This window comes from Triticum aestivum, chromosome 3A (genome assembly GCF_018294505.1).
Source record: "Triticum aestivum cultivar Chinese Spring chromosome 3A, IWGSC CS RefSeq v2.1, whole genome shotgun sequence".
Taxonomy (NCBI): domain Eukaryota; kingdom Viridiplantae; phylum Streptophyta; class Magnoliopsida; order Poales; family Poaceae; genus Triticum; species Triticum aestivum.
In genome coordinates, this window is record NC_057800.1 from 668,733,292 (window position 1) to 668,757,366 (window position 24,075).

At 43.5% G+C, this 24,075-nt stretch overlaps 1 protein-coding gene and 1 long non-coding RNA gene across 2 annotated transcripts; one reads left to right on the forward strand and one right to left on the reverse strand.

The window, feature by feature from the left end:
- Positions 1–4,839: 4,839 nt before the first annotated feature.
- LOC123059022 (uncharacterized) lies at positions 4,840–6,219 on the reverse strand. Its single transcript, XR_006427346.1, has 3 exons — positions 5,498–6,219; positions 5,330–5,403; positions 4,840–5,211 (listed from the first exon to the last, which is right to left on the reverse strand). It is a non-coding gene; the product is annotated as an uncharacterized lncRNA (long non-coding RNA).
- An 11,974-nt stretch (positions 6,220–18,193) lies between these two features.
- LOC123059024 (uncharacterized) lies at positions 18,194–21,813 on the forward strand. Its single transcript, XM_044481681.1, has 7 exons — positions 18,194–18,286; positions 18,641–18,701; positions 19,123–19,249; positions 19,553–19,719; positions 20,246–20,561; positions 21,091–21,257; positions 21,370–21,813. Exons 2-7 carry the CDS (start codon positions 18,680–18,682, stop codon positions 21,537–21,539), a joined length of 969 nt encoding a protein of 322 aa, XP_044337616.1. The 5' UTR covers positions 18,194–18,286; positions 18,641–18,679; the 3' UTR covers positions 21,540–21,813.
- The last annotated feature ends 2,262 nt before the right edge of the window (positions 21,814–24,075 follow it).

Below are 24,075 nucleotides of genomic sequence, written 5' to 3' on the forward strand. Positions count from 1 at the left end.
GCATCTCTGTTGTGCAAAATCTCTGATAGTGGAGCGTCGCTGACGACTGTGATGGAGTGATCAGAGAAATAATGAGCAACCTTCTTTGTGGTCATGTATATTCCATACACAAGCTTCTGATAATGAGGATATCTCTGCTTGGATGGAGTCAAGACTTCAGACAAATAATACACTGGGCGCTGAACTTTGAGAGCTTTTCCTTCTTCTTCCCGCTCGACCGTAAGCACAGTACTGACGACTTGTCCTGTGGCTGCGATATAGAGCAACAGAGGCTCTTTGCTGATTGGAGCAGCAAGCACCGGCTGGGTGGAGAGCAGAGCTTTTAGCTCGGCAAACGCTGCATCAGCTTCTGGAGTCCACTCGAACTTGTCTGCCTTCTTCATCAGTCGGTAAAGAGGCAATGCCTTTTCACCGAGTCGTGAGATGAATCGACTTAATGCGGCCAAGCATCCAGTAAGCTTCTGGACATCGTGCACTCGCACAGGGCGTTTCATTCGGAGAATAGTGCCGATCTTCTCTGGATTAGCGTCGATTCCTCGTTCGGAAACGAGAAAACCGAGTAACTTGCCACCAGGAACTCCAAATGTGCACTTTGATGGATTGAGCTTGATATCATACCTTCGGAGGTTGGCAAATGTTTCGGCGAGGTCAGCGAGCAGGTCGGAACCTTTTCGTGACTTGACGACGATATCATCCATGTACGCTTCCACATTCCGACTGATTTGAGTGAGTAGACACTTCTGAATCATTCGCATAAATGTGGCTCCGGCATTCTTGAGGCCGAATGGCATGGTGATATAGCAGAAGCACCCGAATGGAGTGATGAAAGCTGTTTTTACCTCGTCGGGTCCGTACAGACGGATCTGGTGGTACCCGGAGTAGGCGTCTAGAAAAGACAGTCTCTCGCATCCCGCGGTCGAGTCAACAATTTGATCTATGCGAGGGAGAGGAAAATGATCTTTCGGGCAGGCCCGGTTGATGTGCTTGAAATCAATGCACATTCGGAGTGATTTGTCTTTCTTAGGAACCATGACGACATTAGCGAGCCACTCGGAGTGGTATATCTCTCGGATAAATCCTGCCGCCAACAGTCGAGCCACTTCCTCACCAATGGCTTTTCTCTTCTGGACGGCGGACCGCCGAAGATGCTCTTTAACTGGTTTTGCAGATGAGTCGACTCTTAGGCGATGCTCAGCCAGTCCCCTGGGAACACCTGGCATGTCAGCGGGCTTCCATGCAAAAATGTCCCAGTTCTCACGGAGGAACTGGATGAGCGCTTCTTCCTATTTCGGGTCGAGTGTTGTGGAGATGTGGGTCGGAGCTGCATCGGGGTCGGTCGGGTGAATGTGAACAGGCTTCGTCTCACCGGACGACTGAAATGCAGACTCTGTGGCGGGTTTCTTGGATCGCAGCAAGTCACTCGGATCTGCGTTTTGCTTGTATTCTTCGAACTCGACCGCTGTCACCTGGGAATCAGCAATCTTTGAGCCTTTCTGGAAGCACTCTTCTGCCTTTTTCCGATCACCGGTGACAGTGATCACTCCTTTGGGGCCGGGCATCTTCAATTTGAGGTACACGTAACATGGTCGAGCCATGAACCGTGCATAAGCTGGTCTCCCCAAAATGGCATGATATGCACTCTGAAAATCCACGACCTCGAACGTCAACTTCTCTTTGCGAAAATGTTTCGAATCACCAAACACCACGTCCAGAGCTATTTGGCCGAGTGACTCGGCTTTCTTTCCTGGTATAACTCCATGAAAGCTCATGTTACTGGTGCTCAGTCGGGACATCGGAATGCCCATTCCTTTCAGTGTGTCTGCATACAGCAAATTCAGCCCACTACCACCGTCCACAAGCACTTTCGTCAGTCGAGTGCCTTCAACAACTGGATCGACCACCAAAGCTTGCCTCCCAGGGGTGGCAATATGAGTCGGGTGATCAGATTGGTCGAAGGTGATGGGTGTTTGGGACCATTTCAGATAATTTGCTTTTGCTGGGGCAACCATGTTCACCTCACGGTTAATAACTTTCAATCGACTCTTGCTCTCCACATCTGCAAAGATCATCAGAGTAGAGTCGATATGCGGATATCCTTCCTCACTGTCCTCCTTGTCTTCGGCCTTGTCCGACTCCTTCTCCTTGTTATTGGACTGTTTTCCTTGAAACTGCTGGATCAGGAGTCGACATTGGCGAGTGGTGTGCTTCGGGTAGATGATATTCCCCTCTTCGTCTTTCTTCGTGTGGATGTGACACGGCATATCCATCACGTCGTTCCCTTCTTTATCCTTTACCTTCTTAGGGTTCCAGGATCCTTTTGGTTTCCCTTTAAACTTTCCCTGAGTCACGGCCATAGCCTCTCCAGGAGCTGCCGGTTCAACCTTCCGCTTCTGTTTCCGACTGGTGTTTTCCTTTTCCGACTGACTCGGCTTGTGCTTGCCGCTTCGGAGTCGGTCTTCTTCTTCGCCGTTGGCGTACTTGGTAGCAATCTCCATCATCCGACTCAAGGTCATGTCACCGGTTCGACCAAACTTCAAACTCAATTCTCTGTTCTTGACGCCATCTTTAAAGGCGCAGACTGCCTGATGATCAGACACATTCTCCACAGTATGGTGCAAAGTGATCCATCTCTGAATATATTCTCTGAGAGTCTCATTGGTCTTCTGCACGCAGACTTGCAACTCCGTCAGTCCAGCCGGTCGCTTGCAAGTTCCTTCAAACGTTCTGATGAACACTCGGGACAGATCTTCCCAAGTGTAAATGCTGCTAGGAGGTAATTGAGTCAACCATGCCCTGGCAGAACCTTCCAGCATGAGGGGCAAATGCTTCATGGCCTCCTCGTCGTTCCCACCACCAATCTGAACCGCCACTCGGTAGTCCTCAAGCCAAGTTTCAGGCTTAGACTCACCAGTGAACTTGCTGACTCCTGTTGCCAAACTGAAATTGGGAGGGATAACTGCGGCTCTGATAGCTCTGCTGAAACATTCAGGACCAGAAACATGCACTCGACTGCTTGTGGGCGCATCTCTGTCAAGTCCACCTCGATGGGCTCTGTTCCGGTCGACCAAACCTTGCACGATAATGGATCGCGCGTCGAAGCCTGGTTCTCTGGGGTCGATTGGAACTCTTCGCCCCGTATTGAGCTGACGTCTGTCATCTTGCTGCCGAGGAGCGTAAGACCCACCCCTCAGAGGGGAATTGGGCACTCGACGCCTATCATATCGGTCGAGTCGGTCACCATATTGGTCTCGCCGATTCTCGCGCCCTTCACGCCGCGGAGGCGATCTGGGACTGTGAGCCGACTGAACCGTATTCGCAGCGACGGATCGACTGTGAATTCTGTTGCGCGACTGCGACACGGCCGAATTCTGATCTCCTGCTACCCGGAGCAGATCCCTGATCTGCATCAAGCCTCTGCCAGCTTCCGACTGAGAGGGCTGGATGAACTCTGCTATACGGGTCGCAGCTGCCAAATTCTGGATTGGGGTTCGATATACCTGAGTCGGCGGGAAGAGTTGACGTCGACTGGTGTCGGGAACTCGTTGCCGCGCGCGCTCGTCGAGTGCTCGCTGAAGATTCTCCAGTCGAGTGCGTTCGGCCAAATTGGCCAAACGTGCCTCCTCCAAGGCGCGAGCCTCGGGGGTTTCTCCTGCGATGGGAGTACGCAGGACATCCACGTTCCTGCGGCGAAGTTCTTCTCTTTGCAGAGAGTCGAGTGGCTCGGGCTGGTACTCTTCGTGGTCTCGTGCGGGGTCGCCTCCGTCGCCTGCTCCACCATCACGGGTGAAGCCAGGGGGACTGCGGGGCCCGTCGACCATCATGATTTCCGCCGCTGGATCACTGCTATCGCACTCGGATGCGGTCTCTACGGAGCCAGTCGACAGATCGAACAGGCCGTAGAGAGATTCGTCGGGCTCGATTGCCGCAACTTGGGTGGTGGCCGTCTGGCGAGCCACCGCGTGCCTCACCCACCGCTGAATCCTTGACCGGCCCGAGCGCTTGCGCTGGCGGGAGACCGGGAGGGTGGTCGATGGGGATGTCGACCGGTACGGGGTCGACGGTTGCCGCAGCAGAACACCGCGGACACATGCGCGAAAATGCGTCGCACCGCGGACGGGGAGCGCATCAACGTCGAGTGGAGCCTCCTGGAGCCAGGCGGAGTCGTCGGCGATGAAGGTGAGAGCGCCGAGACGGATCTCTCGACCCTCGACCAAAACTCCAGCAGCCACCATGATGAAAGTACTCGGAAGAATCGCAACTTCTCCACAAAATTGCTAAAAACACCTGCCCCACGGTGGGCGCCAACTGTCGTGGTTCTAAGTCTGACAGTAGAGTGGGGGTAGGTATAGAGAGGCAAGGTCCTAGCTATGGAGAGGTTGTAAACACAAGGGATGTACGAGTTCAGGCCCTTCTCGGAGGAAGTAAAAGCCCTACGTCTCGGAGCCCGGAGGCGGTCGAGTGGATTGTATGTATATGAGTTACAGGGTGCCGAACCCTCCTACCTGTGGAGGGGGGGTGGCTTATATAGAGTGCGCCAGGACCCCAGCCAGCCCACGTAATGAAGGATTTAAGGTGTATTTAGTCCGGGGCGTTACTGGTAACGTCCCATATAAAGTGTCTTAACTATCATAAAGTCTACTTAACTACAGGCCGTTGCAGTGCAGAGTGCCTTTTGACCTCCTGGTAGTCGAGTGAGTCTTCGTGGTCGAGTCCTTCAAGTCAGTCGAGTGAATCCCTCGTTGGTCGACTGGAAGGTGACCTCTTCTAAAGGTGTCCTTGGGCAGGGTACTTAGATCAGGTCTATGACCCTACCCTAGGTACATGACCCCATCACCGATGTCGCGAGCGTGGAGGGGATTCCACATGAAAAAGAGCAGAGGGTTGAGGCACCCCCTGTCCTTGGTTTGACCTTGCTCCATGGCCTTGAGCTGACATAGGTCGATGATGTCAGTGGCAAGGTACATGGCACGCTTCAGTTGCCCCACCTACCCCCGCATATTCTCATCGATGATGTTCATCCAATCAGCATCAGCAAGGAAATTTTTGAGGTCCCCAAGCTTGATGCCCAGGTATTTGATCCCATTGGACACACCGATTAGCATGGCCACCTCCTCTTTGGCCATCTCGGCGAGCATGCTGGTCACGTAGGATGCCAAAGCATCTCAGAACCCCCGCCATTGGTTGCAGGGTTCGCTCAGGTTTGACCTAGTACTGACAACAAGCACGCAAATAAAAATTAGTCCTCTGTATAGCTTGCCCTGAGAGAAGTGGTGGTGAGCACCGAGTGGTACTTGCAGACTTGCTCCAGTGGAAAAAGCTAGGTAGATACCCCTTGCTATGTGAGAAGTAGTAGTGGTGAGGGAGTTTTTCTCAGACAGATAACGGCCAGTAAGTAAGATTTCCCTGTGAAAACAAAACACTCACCTAAGTCAGATCGTTTGCTTTGTTATCTGAAACCTGAAACTAAACTGGAGATGATTGTAAAACATGAATGTACCAGATAAATCAGGTGCAACGGCATCTAAACTTCATGTGACTGTTGAAAAAACAACACAGACACATCGCATTGTCATAACAACATAAGATGCCATGGTCCAAGGATCCCATCGGACTAAATTGAATTATTCATCTGATCTCTCTCTCTACTCTGCTTCCTCACTCGACTTGGAGTCTTGGACTCACCTCAATAAACAGCTGCATGCCGCTTCAGACAGAATGACCAAGTTCAGCAACAGACACTCGGTGGATTCTGAACCACCGCATGTCGTTAAACGATAGCCATCTAGTATATGTGGTTGTTTGGTATATCATCAGTTTCATCGAGTTAATTGTCAGCTCACACATCACAGTATATTAGAATAGCAAAGCAAAGAAGTAGAACCACCCACCTTTCTGTTGGCAATACAAATTGAAATTACTAGCTGAATGTTAAGGTTAATACGGAAGAACCGCTGAGCCTTTCTATGCAAATTAATTACTAGCTGAACGGTGAGGTTGAATAATACTACAGCTTCACAGAACTTCACTACTCTTGGTTCATTATCCAAGAAATACCAACAGCCGTACTGTGGATTTTGCAGAATACATTGTGACTTCTGGCTACAAATACAAGGGCACCACTTGACTGCTAAAGGTAGTAGGATGAACGTTCCAACTTCGTAACGAGACATTCCTATCCTTCTTCCAATCTTTACCTCTTTACCTATATATATATATATATATATATATATATATATATATATATATATATATATATATATATATATATATATATATATATATATATATATATATATATCTTTATCTTTACCTACTAATAAAGCAAATAGTGCTTCTGCCCGTCCGTCATTAAAAATGCCCTTGAAGTTGGCAATAATTACCCACCAATGCCACCCGTAAGTGGCAAAAACGATTCGTTTTTAATTTCTAATATCGCTCCAGGGTTCTGTTATTGAAAGTGGATACGATATAATAGCACCAATGCATGAGCAGCGCGATGGCTGAGGCAACGATGCTCCACACAGGAGACCAGGGTTTGATCCTTGGTTCTCACGCTTTTTCTCTTTCTTTTTACCAAGCGCAGTAATGGGCCAGTCCATGTGCGGGTCGTGGCGCCCCCTGTTTTCTATATCTTTTTTTTATTTCTATTTTGTTTTTTCCCTAAAAATAAATTTCGGATTGATGGCGCCCCCTATTTTTTATTTCTTTTTACTTTTTTATTTCTGTTTTGGTTTTTTATCTCAAAATTAATTTCGGATTTCCAAAATATCAAACAATTGCGAGTTCTGAAAAAAAGTAGGAAAATGGTAAACTGTTTGTGAATTTAAAAAATATTCTAAAAATCAAAAAATGTTCATGACTTAAAAAATTGGTTCTCACGCTTTTTCTCTTTCTTTTTACCAAGCGCAGTAATGGGCCAGCCCATGTGCGGGTCGTGGCGCCCCCTGTTTTCTATATCTTTTTTTTATTTCTATTTTGTTTTTTCCCTAAAAATAAATTTCGGATTGATGGCGCCCCCTATTTTTTATTTCTTTTTACTTTTTTATTTCTGTTTTGGTTTTTTATCTCAAAATTAATTTCGGATTTCCAAAATATCAAACAATTGCGAGTTCTGAAAAAAAGTAGGAAAATGGTAAACTGTTTGTGAATTTAAAAAATATTCTAAAAATCAAAAAATGTTCATGACTTAAAAAATTGCTCACAAATTATAAACAAATCACGATTTCTAATGATTTCATGAAATAAAAAATGTTCATGATTTTTTTAAATGAGCCAATATTCAAAGCATATTCAGGAATTTAAAAATCATGTCCATCAGCTTTTAGAAAATGTTCACAAAAATTAAAACACATCCGTAAATAATGAACAAAACTAATTGTAGGTTCCATAAAGGTTTTATTAGGAGATCTATATAGCTCGTTTTATGATTTTATTTAGTCCTTCGCGTTGGGTAAAAAAGGGTTTCCGTGTTTTGTACAACGCTGAACTCAACAAAATTGACATCACTTTCTAAGGGTTTGTTTTTGTAAGCTATATTAAAATGACTAAATGTCTATTTTGCTTCCATACACAGTTATGCTTATTTTCATATCACAATAGTGGTTATGGTAAACACCGCTACGCTAAGTCCAGACGAGACACTTTATTTATCAGTATAGCTCAGGCAGGGTCCGTCAATGCAGTTTGCTCAGCCACAAAATATTTTGTTGTGACGCCTTAAAAAATCAAGTCTTGATGAGCATCATATTGTTCGTTTTTGAAATTACATTTTAAAAGTGTCTTATCGCATCATGACATGATTTGTATATACTTTGTGAATTTGATTCATACTTTTTTATATCTACCACACATGTATAACTTGATAGTTTTTTTCCGTTGCAAGGCACGGGCATTTCCAAAAAGTTCGCTAAATCAAAAAAAGTTCGTCAAATTCAATAACTATTCCACCCAATTTCTAAATATTTTCATCGATTATAGAATGTTTGCCAGTTCAGGAAAATTGCTTAAAAATGTTCACAATTTCTAAAAAATGTTTGTAAATAGCAAAAAATATTCATAAATTGAAAAAACGTTCTTGATTGTAGAAAATGTTCAGAAATTTGTAATAGTATGTTGTTTGCGATTTCAAATATGTGCATGAGTTTAACAAATTGTTCATAATTTCAAAATGTTCATGATTTCGAGAAATTGAGAGAGATATTGTATCTCGGTGATGCAACGAAATGTGATCATGACCATTTGAAATTATGAATTTTTTTCTCCCGTTGCAACGCACGGGCCCTTTTGCTAGTATTAATAAAGCGGCTATCGCTTCTGGTCGTCCGTCATTAAAATTACCCTTCAAGTTGGTTAAAATTACCCACCAATGCCACCCGTAAGTGAAAAAACGATTCGTTTTTTGGGAACAAAAACGTCACCTCATTCGTTATTTTATGTGGGCGCGACGAGTAGGGGTCACAAAATGAGGAGCAGCGGAGTGGTTGGCTGATCGCTCTTTTATCGGCGAGACCAGGGTTCGATCCTCAACTTTCGCAATTTTTATCTTTCTTTTCTCACACATGTCCTACTCATGTATGCGTTTATGGGCCGGCCCATGTGTGGGGCTTCACTCCCCTGAGTTTTTTCATTTTTCATTTTTGTCTTTTCTTTTCTCATTCTGTTTTCTTTCTTCTTTCATCTTTAAATTAATTCTGGATTTTAATATTCTAAAAATTGCGAGTTAAAAAAATTAATTCTGGAAATAAGTCTGATAAAAAAACAGAAAATATATGTGAATTCAAACATGTTTAGAAAATCATTAAAAGTTTGCACATTCAAAAAATGTTGGTGGTTTTGCAAAACTGTTCGCAAAATTATAAAAAAAACACAATTTGTAAAAAATGGTCGGGAAATAAAATCATGTTCATGATTTTGAAAAAATGAACATGTATTCAAAACATATTCGGGAATCTGGAAAAAAATGTCCTTGAAATTTTAGAAAATGTTCACAATAATAATAATAAATAGTTGTTTTTTTAATTTTGTTCCCCAATTTAAAAGAAAGTTCATCGATTCAAAAAATGTTTGTCGAGTCAAAAAATGTTAATCAATACGAAACCGGTTCATATATTCAAAAAAAATGTAAACAAAACTAATGTTCATGAATTTTTTGAGAAAATCAAAAATTAAAAAAAATATTTGTCGTTACGAAAAACTGTTCACTGATTCAAAAGTATTTTATGTTTAGGATTTGGTTAGTCTTTCGAAAGTCTTTATATGTCTTGGCGTTGGGAGTAGCTCGTGGTCAATGAGATTTGTTTTTAAAGTTTTAAACGTTTCCTTGCGCAACATAGTGACAAGTGTGGCATGCACTGGCAAACTCATAGCCTTGGAATTTATCACGTCGAGTGCATTGTGATCACGTGAACATCGCGGCCATCATCGGCTAAGGTGAGAAAAAAATAGCAACATGGTGAACCACTATGTGAAAATAGAGTACGCTCATATATCAGGATATTGAGTCATACTTATTTGGTTAGCCATAATTTTTTGTCTCCCGTTGCAACGCACAGACATATTTGCTAGTTAAAGTCAAAATTCCTATGAGAAATAAAAATCACAATTCTTAAAGGATGGGGGTGACCTTGATGACGATGGCGGTGAGGAAAGTTGCTGGAGCGGCGGGCGTACTGCTCCGAGAATTTGTCCGGGCCGGCCTTCTCCTCGGGTTGGCTGCTACTGAAAGAAACTGCCTCGGAGATGGTCGCCGGGACGCTAGGGTTTCGCGGAAGCGCGGCCGGCAGAGGGCATGCGATGCCCTTGGTGGCTTGCATCGGCGTCGTCGCAGGATCCGGCATCGCCACGCCCGGATGAAGCCGGAATTGCTCCTCCCGTCGAAAAAATCCAGCTTTTCCAAGGGAGTACGGGACGTGGATGGCGGAGCTTTTGAGAAGGGGACAGGGACGGGGGCTGCGGCGAGGAGAGAAGGAATCGGGAGCGAGGAGGAGGACGTCGAGACGCGAGGAGGTGATTGCGGGGATTTTTTTCCAAAAAAAACAACAAAGGGACGTCGCGACGGACAAAAAATGCCACTCGAAGGAATTTTAGGAGCCTCCTTAACTCCTTTTCGAGATCACTCCTTAGCGAGAGAAATACAGGAATTCGCTCCACGCAGGGGTCGAACTACTGCGACCCGGACCATTTGGACACTGCCCTGTTCTCGTTTTATATCCTTCATTCATCAATACACCTATAATATTGAGTCTGTTCCGTATTTTTGTCGTCCTCTGTTCTATTGCTAGCCCGGTCCATATTGTGGGCTTCATTTACTTTTGGATGTAGCACATACGGTGACTACGTAAATTTTAAGATGACATGTTGACTTAATCTCTTGGAGGTGCTCATATAGGTGGGGTGTGCGTGTGTGTGTTTATAGGGGTGAGTATATGAGTGATTGTGTCTGTATTGATATTAAAAAATATGCTTTTGGATGACTTTTTGATCAAGTTCTTGTTGCGTGGAGGTTGTTTTGAACTTCCGGTTTTTTCTAGAGAAGAATCTTTTGCTTTTGGTTTTGGATTACGCGCACCGATCGATGATGATGTTGCTTGCTTTCTTTTCTTGATTTATTAACTAGCACATATGCCCGTGCGTTGCAACAGGGAAAATTGATGTTTTGCACAAGCATAATGTCCCACAGCATTGAATTCATTATGAAGAACATGTTGCAAGGCAATATCGTCCTTCTACAAAATAAACATAAAAAAATACATCGCAATTTAGTCGTGTTCATATTTTCTTTGCGGGGCGTAATGTCCCACTGATTTCATTTAAATACAATCCCTTTTTAATAGCATTTAAGTATGATCCTTTCATTAATTATCATGAAGTCCTTACCCGTTTTAGTCGGGAATCAAATCTTTCTTTTCTAATTTAGTAGCCCCAACACATTAAGGCTTATAGATCCTTTCTTTTAATTATCCTACCTTTTTACCTCAAATCCTTGATGTAGAATTTATTAATACCATAATCTTTCTAATAGTTACTAGTATAACGCCCGTGCGTTGCCACAGGCTCTTCAAAATTTATAATCAGTATCTTTCATTTATCATCCCTTCATATTGGGTGATTATGGGGTGCTTTAATTAGAAACACAACAATCAAATATTAGGAAATTTCACCGAACGAACAACAACGAATAATACGATATCTATCAAACGAATAAAATGAGGTCATATTTTTGGTCCGTCATGCACTTCTGTTGAAAAGTGCCTATCCCTTTTAGAATCAACCCACTGTTTGCTCGCACGCAAAAAAAATACATCTCTAAAGTGGGGAACCGATCGGTGCCAAAAAGAACTCAAACTCCTATCCAATCTCGACTTCGTGCTCTTCCACTTCCATTGATAAAGATGGGACGTCAAGGGTTTCATCATGATGACCTCGAGCAGCCGCCGACATCCCTCCCCACATCTACCCCTACCCCCTGCTGCCGCTTGCACTGTCCTTGCTCCTCGAGGGAGCTAGGGACACAATGTTCTCTAGGATGGGCATGACCAGATCCACGAGGAGGCCACATTCTTCCATGGGAACCCAACCAAGCACACCACCCTCCGCAACCATCCAATCCCAGCCTAACAAAGTCAAGACCCGCCATCGATCCACAAATCAGGCTCGCCGCATCCAGGTTCACTGCAAGTCTGCGACGAGTCTGTAGTCGACATCTTGACTTTGGCTATCCCCACGGAAGAATCATCGGATCCTGCTTACTTTTACCATCACTTCGTCTCTTCCCAAGGCAGCGACACCACCCAGCCAATCACCACCACCGCTTGCGGCTTGCCTACATAAAATCATGAGAAATCCCCACGGCGGTGCTGTAAGATCACCTTGGCGACCTCGACAGTGACCGACTGGTCTAAGATCTAAGCTAGCCGCTCTTTGTAGAAACCAATAGAAGTAGGCATGTGACTCAGATTTGTTCTTTGGTGTGCATGCGTTTCTTGCTGCCCACCAGCTCTTGTCTACAACTCGCCTATCTCTGTACCAGCTCTTGGTCTACAACTCGCCTATCTCCATGCTCGAGACGACCAAGCTCGATGCGCAAGCCGCATACGTCTGCTAGAGCTATATCCAGGCCCTATGATTTTTGGATCACTGGCACTATGGGTGCCAGGACCGGAGTCGCCCTCATCCACCAAGTGGATCAAGGAGGCCCACCACCTAGACTCTACATCGCAACATTTTGTGTTTTCCTATAAAAAGTAAAGAACCTTCTCTAATAAACGTAAATATAACCTTTTGGTTTTATAGTCTCAACTTTCCTACACTCCAATACCAGAAGGATTTCTTGGTTTTATTTAATGACCTTCTTGAATGTCATTCACTTAGAAAGGTAGTAATACAATCTGTGATATTAAGGCAAATTATTAGTCATATTAAAGTGCAAAAGGCCCTATAGGAGTCAAAGCATGACTTTTATGGTTATACTGTAATTTGCAAGATCTGAGATTTATGCAAGTGTACAATTAGAGAAGAGCCAATTAAATAGATTTTCACATTCAGAATAGTACGATTAGCAGTAGCACTTCAATTTTTTCATGTTTGATCAGCTTGCTAGGTGGTTATCACTAAGCATGTTGGAACGATGAGCATAACCTAACTTAGTTCAGTACGTGTTGCTGCAAATTAGTTCAGTACGTACGAAGCTGTTGCTAATTTCAATGCCTGGCTGTTGCAAGTTTCTAATGAAAAAGTACTTCAGGTCAAAGGTCAGGGAATATACACTTTTGTTATCATGGTTGTTTCCTTATAGTGAACAACTTTGATCACCACTTCAGCAGCTACTATCTATAAGAAGACATTAGCTAAGTAGATACAGGCAAAGAAAGCATGTAGGCAAAACCAGAATTAAAAACATCCTTCTCAATGGAGCTCGTGCAGTTCGGAAGACCCTAATCATCGATGAGGGACCCCTCCGATGGTAGCATGGCGTGACAATTGCCGTCAATGACGACACCCAAAGTACCTTGCACAATCCATCGATCCAGTTCGGAACAATCAAGCACATACCTTGCAAAGTGATGTGGATCTGAAGCAGAGGTGGGAAGGTAAAGGCTCAGGTGAGGTGGAATGAGACGTTGATATAGACGTGCACGCATGAGAATAAGGCGGTGCCCAGGATGGATCTCCATCGGAGGAGGCCGGATCCGCTGGGGAGGAGGTCGCTGTAGTACCTGCCATCTGTGCGATGGATCACGGGGCTGGCAGGCAGGGGGAGGGGATAGGAGGGAGCGGGTGGGCTAGAGCGCAGATGGCGGGTGCCCCCGACGACGGCTGGGAAGGATGGTGGAGGAGGTGGATGAGGATGGCGGCGGCGGCGTCTGCGGTTGCGCCTCGTCCGCAGCCGTGCTGGTGGTGGTCGATGCGAGAGCCGGATGGCGTCGGCCAGAATCAGGCAGGGGCGACAAAGATTTAGAGGAGAGAGAGAATGGAGGCGATGAGCGATGGGAGGAAGGGCCACCGGCGATTGGGGTGGCCTCAGATCCGCCCTCCGTGGCCGCCTATTTCATGGGACGAACACCCGTGCTCACCGTCGGGCTCGCCTTCGGCCGCTGCCTCGCCGACATTCACGACGTAGAGCCCCTTCCTCCGATCCCATTTGCCAGGGAGGCAGCGCCATCCTTCATCGCAGAGAACGAGTCCACACTGAGATCCCAACCAGATCGTGATTGCGCCTCCCCAAACCGCAGCGGCACATCCCACTCCATCAACGACCAACCTATATGAGGCGGAGGGTCAGTGTAGGACGCGAGCGCCGTCACCATGGACGTGGGGGACGCCGTAGGTGGGAAGGAGGCGGCGACGGCGTCTGTGTCAGGAAGATCGCACGACGGCAGCGGCGTTTACTCGAGGGGATCGAGAGGAGCTGCGTTTGGTGCCGGGTGGGTTCTTTGGTGCGTGCGTGGGGCTGGAGATTGTGATAGGTGATCAGGTGAGGGCGTGCCATACCTGGATCGATAGCCTTACCATACCTGGTGGTAATTTAAATTTATTACCATATTCGATATTTCCCGAGTTATGGCCTTACCATACCTGGATTGATAGCCTTTGGGGTAATTTAAATTTATTACCATATAATTACCATATTCAAAATTTCCTGAGTTATGACCTTACCATACCTGGATTGATTTATTACTATACGTGGATTAATTATGATTTATTACCATACGTGGATAGCCTTACCATACCTGGTGGTAATTTAAATTTATTACCATATTCAATATTTCCCGAGTTATGGCCTTACCATACCTGGATTGATAGCCTTTGGGGTAATTTAAATTTATTACCATATAATTACCATATTCAAAATTTCCTGAGTTATGACCTTACCATACCTGGGTTGATTTATTACTATACGTGGATTAATTATAATTGATTACCATAAATACGTTGGGTATTGCCGGTCAGACGAGAAAAGAGAAAAACCGATGGGAGGGGCTGGTGGGAGGTGGGACGAAGAAAAACCGGTTGAAAATAAACCGGTTGAAAGTGGGGAGGACTATTCAACCAATTCGTCCATTAGGAGTAGAGATTCCACCGATTTACCCATAATCCTTTCTTTAATTAGCCACATTCATTTAAATATTATATTTAAGCCCACAATCCTTTCTTTATTAGCTCATTCGCTTAATTATCTCTCCCTAAACATGAGCCTTGGACCTCACCCTTCCCCATCTACAGGAACGAAGGGCGATTTGTGCGAACCCCGGGCTCTCCACCTCGCCGTTGCCGAATCGGCGGCTCCCTCGCCCTCCGCCGGACGCTCCGGCGACGGGAGGACGGGGGAGGCCCGATTTGCAGTGTGTACATAGCCTAGGGAGCCAGCCGGTGGCGTCGTGGAGGTGGCGGTGTGACTGGATCAGCTTTTTGCAGGTGTTGGTCTCCCCTTCGACGGCAAAGTTCCGGTGGAGCTCCGCCGTGGACCAGCTCCTTTCTTCGTGCTCGCTGCTCGGTGGAGAGGCCGTGCACGGTTCCCCCTGCCGGAGATCGAGGGATGGCGGTTCCGGCGGTTGAAGATCTGGAGAAGGAAGGCGATGTTGAGCAGTGCGACGACGACGAAGGCCATGGGTGTAGACCCTCAGGGACCGTTGATCAGAGACTTTCCGTTTTGCCCAGGGGCTGCTTCGATCCAAGGCGTCAGCGAGCGGCGAACGGTGCGTCACCGGCTCGTCCACGGCGCCGGCGTAGTCGGGTTGCAGAGGGGCTTGGTTGTAATTTCCTTTTCTGTGTGGGCCTTTCAGTAATTTGGCCGTTTTAATATCAACTCATTTTCTCACAAAAATAAATAAATAAACATGATGACTGCCACTCGTATATTTAGAGTGAGTTGGGATTAGTAAATATGGAATGTGCATAAGTCTTTGGTTGTTACATCTAAGAGATAGACAGAAGGTCTTGTGTTCAATTCCCACAATGTTGATTTATTTTGACCCAATTATTTTTCGCGGTCTCTCTATGAAAGCCCATAAAAGGCCCATCAACATACAAGTAGCTGGCCCAGATCGCTTAACGTGTGTAAACTAAATATAAAGGACTAAACCAAATTAAGAATATCTATTCCCTTTAATAGTAGATATAAATTTTAAACTGATTTCTTGTTCTTCTTGACAAATATCGTCATCTCAGGCATGTGCTTTAGTTATCTAGTGTAAAAAACGCTCTTATATTATGAGACGGAGGAAGTAGTTAGCTTATGGGTGTTTGTGTAATACAACTGCACGACAAAGCTCGGGGCAAGCGACGTGTTCTTCAAGCAACACCCACAAACAACACCTTTACTTGGGTATATCAAGCAAAAACCTATGTCATATGTACAGATGGAACCAGACACTATCTCTATTTTGTTCTTCCACTTTTCTCTCAGACTATGTGCTACAGGAAATATGTAAAAATTAATACAATCTCAAATGCAATGCAAGGGTTCCCTCGATAGCATCATATGAAATCCTGGTCTTGGTCGTCGCCTTGCAGGGAGTTGTCTCTGTCAAGCATCCACTTGGTCATGTTGGCCTTGTGCACAAGCCGGATTAACGCCTCCACCACCTCTGACATCGGCGGCCCGAATTCTAGTTCAGCCTGCAAGCACACACATTTTGATAGGATCAGTGATAAATAGATAGACAATTACTTGCATCAAAAAAGCAATCTAACTATACATAATCAGCTAGCTTTTGCGGTGGTTACGGTGGGAGATGAGGTGGCTTGGAGGCGCACTCGGTGGATGGACTTGGCGGGGAGCCGCGAGAGGAGGTCGGTTTTTGTAGGATGGAGGCGGCGGTTAGCTCAGGTGGCGGGAAGAGGAAGGACATAGAAGCAATAGGGGAGAGGGGATGCGAGCGTGCTAGCCCATGAGACGAGGGGGCCAGACGTGCGAAGGCGCTAATGAGCAATGGCGGATGGCCTTCGCTTGTTGGGCGGCGATGGATGGACATCCTACTTTTTTTCCCAAAGCAAACGCTCCCCCAATAAAACAGGAAAAATGGACGCCTGTCTGTCGACACGAAGTGGCAGCGGCGGAGCAGAAGCGCCTTTTTCTTTTAGGTAAAAGAAAGAGCAGAAGCAAACACTTCCCACAAGAAAAATGAAGCGGACGTCCCTTTTATTTTTCGTGGCGGCGGCGGCGTCTGTGAGAGAGCGGGCTTTTTTTAGCGCGTGGGTGTGGAAGCGGCCGGGCAGAACGAAGGAAGCAACAATGGTGACGGTGTCTGTGGGAAAGCGGGCTTTTTTTAGCCCATGGGAGTGGAAGCGGCTGGGCGGAATGAAGAAAGCGGATGTGGGAAGCTGGGAGCCTTTGAATCAGGCCAGCTCATTACTGTAGCTACAACGCGAGAGTATTTTCCCTACGGTTTTGCTTATCTGTTTTCGCTGTTTGCAGCGGTTTACGTGGGTTTTCTCTGGTTTCCTTTTCATTTCTTTTTTTCTTTGGCTTTCTTTCAGTTTTTATATTTCTTTTCGGTTTATTTTATTTTCTCTGTTTTTCTTTTTCCTTTTTCATTTTCTAACACACATCTACTTTTTTTCACACACAATGTACATTTTTAGTATACATCACCAATATTATTTATACAAGTTTAACATTTTTACAAATACATGGTTAACTTTTTTTTCCAAATACATGTTTTGATGTCTATTTTTCATACATATTGTACATTTTTTGTATGCATCTGAAATATTATTTGTATACATGTTTAATATTTTTCAAATACACCATTAATATTTTTTTAAATATACATGTTTTGATGTCTGCTTATTTCCGATATTCCTCTTCTAAGTCTTTCTTTAAAGTCCTATATTCGTTCTCTGGGTTTCCATATTCGTTTTCTAGGCTCCCATATTCGTCGAGAATCTCCGCCCTTCTTCCACTCCGTCCCGTTGTATACTTTTAATATACATATGAAATGATTTTTGATACACATTTAACACTTTTCAAATACATGATTAACATTTTTTTCAAATATATGTTGTGATGTCTACTTTTTTCATACACGTTGTACATTTTGTACACATTAGGAACACTTAATTATACACATATAGCATTAGATACATGATTAACTTTTTTTGAAATAGATGTTTTTGACATCTATTTTTTTCTACATGCATGTTACACATTTTTGTATAAATCAGAATCATTTTTCTATACATATTTGACAATATTTTTACAGTGCTACAACACTTTTAAAACAATGAAAACTTTTAAAAATATAAAGCAAAAAATGATAAAAAAACACCAGGGAAAAATATGTGAAAAAACTGGAGAAGAAACGAAAAAAACACAAGAAAAGACGATCTGCAAAAATAAGACTGTGCATGGCAGATGTGCGTGTGTGCTCCGAATCTTGGGGATCATGCATGGTGCTTCCACCAACTAGCACAATCTCAGCAATCAGCTCCTTCTTCTTGCCCAATTGAGCCTTTCTCATGTCACTGTCCACCAATGCCATAACTTCAAGGAACAAGTCATGGTTTCATAAGAAGAAGAAGAAGAAGAAGAAGAAGAAGAAGAAGAGAGAGAGAGAGTCATGGTTCAGTTCCTCAAACTCGGCCCGCGCGTCCTAGAGTAATTACTAATTAGGCTTAGGTTGATTAGTTAGTCAAAGTCCTCCCTCTGTACGTAGTGTAGTCGTATTGGAGTTTGCTGTAGTTGTCTGTTAGCGGTATACTAGTCCATAAAAGCATAACCCCTCTCGCAGCTCCAACAAACGCCGTCCCAGGAAGTCAGCCATTGTGCAACCTGCGCCAAATCCAGGTATTTGTTCTCTCTCTGACTTTTGCTTTCGCCTTCTAGGTTTCGACGGCTTTCAGTATTTCTTCGTCATCGTTTGAGAAACAAGATTCGGGCCCCTTCTTTCTAGTCTCCCAACCTGTGGCGTGTTCCCCCCTTAGACCTTTTGATCTCTCCGATCTGATTAGGGTTTAACATTCTCGCGAACCGTCAAAATTGTTTTGTACCTCCGCATTGTGGCAATACATACGGTAGTCCAAACACATACGCATGGTTTTTGTATACCTGCCTGGCAGTAACTGTGTTGATCTAGATTAATTAGATATCTTGTCCATTATGCCCTTTTTGCTAAGGCGCCATGATTAATTTCACTTGCAGACCAATACAGTAGGAGACAAGAGGAAGGGGCAGACCAATATGGGCAACGCCGGGAGCACAGGTATCTTTCTCTGCACAATTCAAACTTCAGACTATATGTACTTCAAATAGCTTTAAATTGAGGAAGCTCTTGCCCTCGTCACCATCACGTTGATGAACTGAATCCCTGTGAATGCATCACATTGTTGGTCGCAATGCTTATTCATTAGAGCCAATAGTAGATAGTACTATCTATACATGCAAAAGTGGCCTCCTGTATTAAAAAAAAACAAGGGAAAAAACGCATGTTCTGTCGTTTGTGTACCCTGACTAGTGACTGGTGAAGTGGTAACTACTGCAATATATTAGTGGCCACTTCTAACAAAACACTGTATGCAAGATTCTCATTCATATAATCTTAACATAGACAATTATTCTGTACCCTTACATTTTCCCAAGGAAATATAATTTTGAGTTGTTGCCTCCTTTGGTGAAAATTTCAGCTCCTGCAAGTTTAGGAGAGACCCATGTTCCACATTTAAGATGGAAGGTTCATGACTTCTCAGCGCTACTTGAGACGAACGCTGCATCGGCAGTCTCCTCTGCTTTTGAATGCTCTGGGTACAGGTGGTACGTATGCATCATACTCGCAATAGCAACACAGAATTAACGTATTAGATGTATAAATATCATCTGGGTTTTCCTAGTGGAGAAAGTAACTGTCTGTTAACTAAATACCTAATATTTCGGGGTGTTGATTATTCAGAAATCATGTTTCAGTCAGGTTGAAATAGCAACCACAATCTCACAACCCCATATAAACAGCCAGACGATGAAGCTGGATATATATAGGATTTATCAAGTGAAGATATTAAGCTTGATTCAGTTATGACTTGTATAGACTTACTTGGTTTCCTTCAATTCCCATCCCAGGTTCCTGCGAGTGACTCCAAAGCACAAACAAGGTGTTATGGGAAATCCATATGTGGCTCTTTCTCTCGAGATATACCACGCATGGTTGGAGCAAGTTCACACAGTGCATGCAGTATTCGAGTTGTCAATATTCAACCATTCAAAAGGAGAGTATTGTGGATGCAAAGGTATATAGACTCGTGAATGTGTTTCTTCAAGTACATCCATCCAATTTCCCCGCAAAAAAGAGTGCATCCATCCTATTAGCTGGGAGTCCATACACAGTCTTGTGTGCATCACAAGTTTGAGCTATAGATTCCATCATTACAAATCAATACCTACAAGTTCTGTAACATAATCAATTGCTTTTTCCATTAGCAAGTCGCTTCATATTTTCTTTGCTGTTAAGTTTGTCCGTCGACCTTCTGTACTGTGCGTCACACACTTGAGATTATTCTTCTGATTGGAACAACGTTCCAAAGTACACATGCATGTTCTCTTTTACTTTGATGACCTCTCCTTAAATGCTAACCAGGGGGAAAGCTGATTAAATGTTTTATTTCGCGGAAAAGTTGATTATATGTTATTTGGGATATTTTCATCTTACATACAAGTTCTTGTTTCTCTAATTTTCTAACTTTTACCTAAACACTGCTAGCTACAACTTCTTCGTTTTCTAATCTTCTATAAGTTCTAACCTTTACCTAAATACAGCTAGCTACAACTTTGATGTCAAGAATACCTACTCGAAGCCGCATTGCTTGATTCCTCTTCAGGAGCTACTGAAATCATCTGCTTTTCTAGTTGATGATAGCTGTGTCTTTGGTGTGGAGATATTAAAAATCGATGTCTCTTCTCCTGAAAAGAAGGATGTTGTGGTTCAGAAGAAGGCTACCACAGTTCAGAATCTCTTTATCCAGAAGAAAGGGTTCATTAAAGGGACATACACTTGGACCATGGATAATTTCCTTGAATTGGACCTGAAGCACTCCGTCCGCTCTCCTACATTTGAAGTTGGCGGACTTAAATGGTATACATCTGGGTAGTTACATCACAGATGATTTATATAAATAGCATGCATGTGTTATCCAACATTTTAGCTTATATGTATCCTTTAGCTTATCAGTTCTTCAGATATTCCAACCGGATATTTTAGCTTGATCTCTAAGCGTGCAACCAAGATATTTACAGACATGGTAGCACATCCCAGTTTCAATCTTTCAATACAGAAGGATTTTTGCATGGCGTACAGAAAATTCAGGAACGAATTAGAAACAATTTAGTACTAAAATCTATGTTGGCGTATAAAATTTCATGGCTGTATGTTGTTTAGGAGGAAAAAAAATCCAGAAATTTCATTATCATAGTAGTGTCACATACCATATCAATTATTTTCTCGAATTGTTATTGTACTGTAGTCATGCTTTGCTTTGTTTTTTTTGTGTGTACAATTGTAATGCCACCAAGTTGTGGTCAAAGTTTCTGCTTTCAGTAACCAACCACTTTCCCGGGTACCCAATTAGTATATTTGAAGAGTCACTTCCCATTCTTGTCAACAGGTACATCCGTATGTATCCACGTGGTGACAAGCACAGTAATGATTGCCTCAGCTTGTACTTATCCCTGGATGACTCGGTTGAGCTCCCTTTGGAGTCTGCCAAGGTGGTTGAATTGACACTATCCATCCTGGACCAAAAGAATGTGAAACACCGGACTGCAACTTCAGGTTCAGCTCTCCTTAGCAAGTATCAGTGCAGCTGATATGTGCGATTCAAGCAGCTAGTATATGTAACCTCATGATGATTACAATTGATCTTTACTTTTGTGGTGAATCGCAGGTCTCTGGGTATGTGGACAAGGACATAAATTAGTATGTGTACAGGGAATGGGATCGTCTGACTTCTTTGGACTCAAGGAACTCAAGGACCCGTCTGGAGGGTATGTTGTGGGATCGAGCTGCGTTGTGAAGGCAGATCTCACCATCGTCGGTTCATCCAATGATGGCTAGATCTTTACCTCATGGCCCGAAGAAGAAATAATGCACCTTCATCCTAGCAGTTAGAGTTGTATATATGAGATGGTGTTGTGAGCTTAACTGATGTTCTTATGTTCACAAGGAGTCCAGAAATGATTTCTAGGTATATTGTCTGTGATATTATATTATTTGGAAATACTTCAATGTTTGTCAGTTGATGAGTTCCGTTTGCATGTTGTGTGGTTCCATGATCCTATTTTCATGGCCTCATGCATTCAAACATCGGCCCACAAAAGGTTAACTGCCATTTGATTCTGCTTCCTTTCGATCCAATCGACCAAATTGAACTAGAAGTTTAGTTGACACGAAGTGTAGCATGGACATTTGCACTTGATTTGAAGCATGGAGCCATGAAAAGGACTAGGCAGAATACATGTTAAGAAATGATCTCTTAGTAACAATATCTCTCATCATATTTTTAGGTATATATCTTGTATATTGTAGATAATAATAAGAGATAACCCATTGTACATCACTAGCAGGTAGTGCGCGGCGGCACGCCACACTATGGTGATTGGTTCAAGAATTGTTTATGCGACTCTGAAAAAAGGTGAAATTTCTTTATGCTGAGTTTTTGAGAATTCATTGTGTATGCTTTAGGGATGCAAAAAACAGATAAGCTAGTTCTTTATTTAGAAATTTTACATAATGCAAACATAAATACAGAAACATGAAGGGGTGCGATTACTCGGTCGTGGCTTAAATCATGGTTCATGTATAGTTTTTATTATTTCATCTGAACTTCTATTTTAGTTTTTCTGGTCGTTTTTGTTTTGAGGTTTTGTTGGTGCAAATTAGTCAGACGGAGGTATGGGTGCAGTCTTGAATAAGCTTGACATTTCCCCACGTTCATAATTCATGAACCTAGCTACCGTACGAGAACGTGACTTGACTCTAACATTGTAAGGTACACACGAAGTTTACAATCCCTTTGACAAAAAGAATGGAACACTACTATGCCATTGACTGAACATTTCCTAGAAGTCAGGTGGGGCCTTGTCAGACAAATCCATACTATTCCATTGACTAAACATTTCCTAGAAGTCAGGATGCAGGCTAGGTGTGATGCGGCTGCACACCAAACACCTAAGCTGGTGCCAGCAACTCCCGGCCTGCCCACATGAGCCCGCCACAAACCCACAACCAACTGAGTTTCACCGATTGCAGCAACAAAGCATACGACAAACAACACTTTAGATGGTGCATAGCAGAATATACATTTGTTTCAGATAAACCTGATAGTAAACATCAACATAACATGAGGATAGCATTTTTCAAAAAAAGGAGGATGACTCTTGGCCTCTTCATCTTGGAGATGCATGCAACCACTTTATTAATTATTCACAAAGACCTTATAAAGCAATACAGAAATATGTCTAAATTCGCCATCTTGGCAATATCTGTCGCTACTCCTATCCATTGATGAAGGAGTGCAGAAAGTGTGAGCCGAATACCCAGACTTCTCATCTAAACCTTACTCGGTCATGGCTTAAATCATGGTTCATGTATAGTTTTTAGTATTTTATCTGAACTTCTATTTTAGTTTTTCTGGTCGTTTTTGTTTTGAGGTTTTGTTGTGCAAACTAGTCAGACGGAGGTATGGGTGCAGTCTTGAATAAGCTTGACATTTGCCCACGTTCATAATTCATGAACCTAGCTACCGTACGAGAACGAACATTGTAAGGTACACACGAAGTTTATAATCCCTTTGACAAAAACAATGGAACACTACTATGCCATTGACTGAACATTTCCTAGAAGTCAGGTGGGGCCTTGTCAGACAAATCCATACTATACTGATGTCTACTATGCAATTTTATTCTTGTAGACACGTGTTGGGCCTCCAAGCGCAGAGTTTTGTAGGACAGTAGCAATTTTCCATCAAGTGGATCATCTAAGGTTTACCAATCCTTGGGAGGCGTAGGATGAAGATGGTCTCTCTCAAACAACCCTGCAATCAAATACATGAAATCTCTTGTATCCTCAACACACATAATACAATGGAAAATTGTATAGGTGCACTAGTTCGGCGAAGAGATGGTGATAAAAGTGTAGTATGGAAGGTAGAAATATATTTTTAGAATCTGAATAAATAAAAACAGCAAGATAACAAATAGTAAATGTGCACAAAAACGGTATTGCAATGCTTGAAAATGAGGCCTAGGATCCGTACTTTCGCTAGTGCAATCTCTCAATAGTGCTAATATAATTGGATCATATAACCACCCCTCAAAGTGCGATAAAGAATCACTCCATAGTTCCTATCTAGCGGAGAACATTAGACGGAATTGTTTGTAGGGTACGAAACACCTCAAAGCTATTCTTTCCGATCAATCTATCCTAGAGATCGTACTAAAATAACACGAAGCTATTCTTTCCGATCGATCTAACCAAGAGTTCGTACTAAAATAACACCAAAGCAAATTCATATTCATAATATTCAGTCCAACACAAAGAACTTCAAAGAGTGCCCCAAGATTTCTACCGGAGAAACAAAGACAAGAATGTG